Source organism: Elephantulus edwardii, unplaced genomic scaffold (genome assembly GCF_000299155.1).
Source record: "Elephantulus edwardii isolate Elephantulus edwardi_28Jun2011 unplaced genomic scaffold, EleEdw1.0 scaffold00239, whole genome shotgun sequence".
Lineage (NCBI taxonomy): Eukaryota > Metazoa > Chordata > Mammalia > Macroscelidea > Macroscelididae > Elephantulus > Elephantulus edwardii.
In genome coordinates, this window is record NW_006399989.1 from 262,137 (window position 1) to 265,363 (window position 3,227).

General features: G+C 48.4%; 1 protein-coding gene across 1 annotated transcript in view; it reads left to right on the forward strand.

Moving 5' to 3' along the window:
* Positions 1-1,186: 1,186 nt before the first annotated feature.
* Positions 1,187-3,227, forward strand: part of LOC102853687 (melanoma-associated antigen D2-like) — an 11,485-nt gene continuing 9,444 nt past the window's right edge. Inside the window, exons 1-2 of the mRNA XM_006898881.1 lie at positions 1,187-1,231; positions 1,572-2,063. Of these exons, the coding sequence (XP_006898943.1) occupies positions 1,187-1,231; positions 1,572-2,063 (537 nt within the window). The remainder of the gene's footprint in view (positions 1,232-1,571; positions 2,064-3,227) is intronic.

Here is a 3,227-nt window from a genome sequence, read left to right on the forward strand (position 1 = left end):
CAGCGGGTGAACCTGGCTTATGAGCTGGGCATCGTGGATACTGGAGCGACGGGGATTGCCACTGCTGAATGTAGATTCTGACAAGAGGAAATGCAAAAGGGTTAAGTGCAGAGGTAACAAGGAGGAGAATGTTTGGATTGGAACTAGGGAATTTGGTGAAGCAAACAGAAAATGCAAAGGGAATAGGGAATATGGAGCTGGGAGGGGGAGGGGCAGACAGGCTAAAACTGTGGACTCTAGCAAGGCGGAAAGAGGAGGGACAGCTTCCGGCTGGAAGAGGGTAGGGAGAAAGCAGAAGTCCTATCAGGGTAAGGGTTATATAGGAAGACGAGATGAACAATGGACCCAGTTTTAGGTAGGAGCCCAGTAGGGGTCGACTCACGATTTGGAAGCTGTAGAAACTCTGCCTTAAAGGAACAGATCCAATCTGGCTGGGAGGGAGAGAAGTGATAGGCAGGACCCAGGATGGAATCAGTACTAATTTGAGGAGGGTGTGTATTAGGAAAGGCGCAGAATCAAATTGTGCTTCACCCAGATTGCTGCGGGGAGAGATAAAAGGGGCATTTTAGGGAAAAGGACAGGGCCTGTAAGCACTGTGGACTCGGTCCAGTAAGTGTGAGTTGGGTGGAGTGTAGGACCACTAAGCAGTGCACGAGTTGGGAGGGAGGCTTGTTGGGGAAGGAAAGAGTGGGAGAGAATGGTAGGGTGGAACTGGACACGGCAACAATCAATGCGCACTACGGATCTTTAGCCAGGGCTGTATTCAGAAGGGCACCAGCTAGGCTAGGGGGAATGAGTGCGCATGCGTACGGTGGACATCAAAGAAAGGGCTGATGTGGGGAAAGCAGGCGGGGCTCAAATAAATGGGCGCTGTGACAGGCACGCATGCGCACTATTGGCTTTTGGCTGGCGCTTCATTGGGAAAGGGGGCGGGGCTCATAAAGCTGCCGCGCTGGCACGTCTTTCTGAAGAAGGTCAGGTGGAGTTGTAGAGAATTAAGACCTAGGTACTGGATTCCTGTGTTTGAGAGTGCAGTCACTGGGGAATGGGAGGTGGGGGAGGACTTGAGATTGGAGTCCTAAGAAGGGTTCAGCCTCCAGGCAGAATAGGGTAGTGGAAATTTAGGACATTTCCCTTGACCTATGCCTTCTCCCCTTCAGGCTGTCTTGCCAGGCCAACTTGAGATATGTCTGACACAAGAGAGAGAGGTGCAAGTCTAAGGCGCTTCCAGGTAAGCCCTTCAGTCTGTTCTTTACCCAGCATCTTTTCTTCTCTAGTTCCTGTTGATGTCTCAACTTCTTTGGCCCCTCCCATTCCATCCTTGTCAGCCTTGACTCTGTCATCCTCCGCATCTCCTCCAGTGAAGGGAGGGGGAAAGGGAGGGGGGATCACCTCTCCTTGGCCCTAAGTTCCTACTCAGGGGAGACTGTTATGTTGAGATGATCAGAGCACACTGCAGGTATATATCGTTAATACATATCAGAGAAGTGTGTCTCTGGGAATTTAGAGCTATTTGCCTAGTTAGAGGTGGGGAGGAGGCTTGTGAGTTTTTCTGTTTCTTTTTCTTCCAGACTGAAGCTTCAGAAGGGAACAGTAGTTTGGTGATGCAGACTCTACTGGCAGTGACCCAGAACTTGGGAGTCTCAGAGGTGCCCAATGCCTCAAAGGTGCCAAAAGTCTCAAAAGTCCTGAAAGTCTCAAACACCCTAGAAATGTCAAAGGCCAAAGGGGCCTCAGATGCCCACCAGGCTCAGGAGGCAGCTATTACTCAAGTCTCACTTGGCACTCAGCCTTCTGGTACCCAGGTTCAGGCAGCTGAAAACAGGAATACAACAGCTGACCCCAAGATGCAGAATGCTGACTTACAGGCTGCGCCAATTATCTCTGCCAAAAGTAAAAAAGTAATTTGTGTAGCTGATACACAGGTCAATACAAAGGCCCTGGATATTGAGGCTACTGCTTCCCAGGCTCCCACAGATGATTCTGAGCCTAAAGGTGCAGCTTCTCAGAGTCAGGAAAATCTGGATACTCAGCCCAAGGTCAAGGCCAAGAAAGCTAGAAAGGTAAGTCTGTAATCACCACCCTTGCTTTCCAGCTCCTCACCTCTTGATTCATTTGCTCTACATAAAGTTAGTATGTTCCTTGTGTGCATCAAAACTGTAGTATTCTAAGTGGTACATATAATCCTTATTTTCAGAGAGCTAACAGACTAAGGAGAGATGAGATATGACTATGTAGAGCTACAGTCCACGAAACCACTGCCTTCGTTGGTAGTACCGCTCCTTACCACTAGACTACCAGATCTCCCTGAATATAATTCCATTTATATTTATCTAGTAGCAACCTTGTTGGGTTTTGAACTAGGTAAATTCACACAGGTTATGTAATTAAATCTTGAAAGTGTTCTTAACAGTTATGGACGATAGTCTTGGTTTTATAGAGGAGGAATCTGACTCCCAGAGAGGTGATTTGTCAAGGGCAGTATAAACAGAATTGGTCATGGATGCAGGAGGAACAGAAGCTATGGGTCTCACCCTTGGGTTATTTATGGCCTGGGGGGGAGCTGGAAATCCTGCCTAGGAAACAGTGAAAGATAGGCCCAAGACTCAGGCTAACCAAAATTCAGTGAGTCAAGTGTTGGATTAAGGAGGCTTCCTAAAAGAGATAGTATTGTTAAGTGCCCTCGAGTCAACTAGGACTCATAGTGACCCTATGAACAATGACTCTGAACTTTGCCCTATCCTGAGCCATCCTCACTATCTCTAACAAATCTAACCTCATTGCCACAGTCACTGTTTGAAAGTCTTTCTCTCTTGTGCTGACTTTGTTCTTTTCCAAACATGACAACCTTCTCCAAGGACTGGACCTGCCTGACAACATGCCCAAGGTGTGTGAGATGGGGTTTCACTATCCTTGCTTCCAAGGAGTACTCCACTTTCACCCTTTCCAGGACAGACCCGTTTTTTCTCTTGGCAGTCCTTGGTATGTTCAGTATTCTTCAGCAACCCAACTCAAAGGCAAGTCAATTCAAACTCAACACAAATCAATTCTTCTGTCATCCTTAGTCACTGTCCAGTTTTCAGATGCATAGCAAGCAGTTGAGAAGACCATGGCTTGGATCAGGTACATCTTAGTTTTTAGATTGACATTGTTAGTGCGGCGGCGGGCGCACGAGGCTGCCGCCCAGCGCCCTGCCCGCGGCCATGCCCGGGCCCTAACCGCCTCCC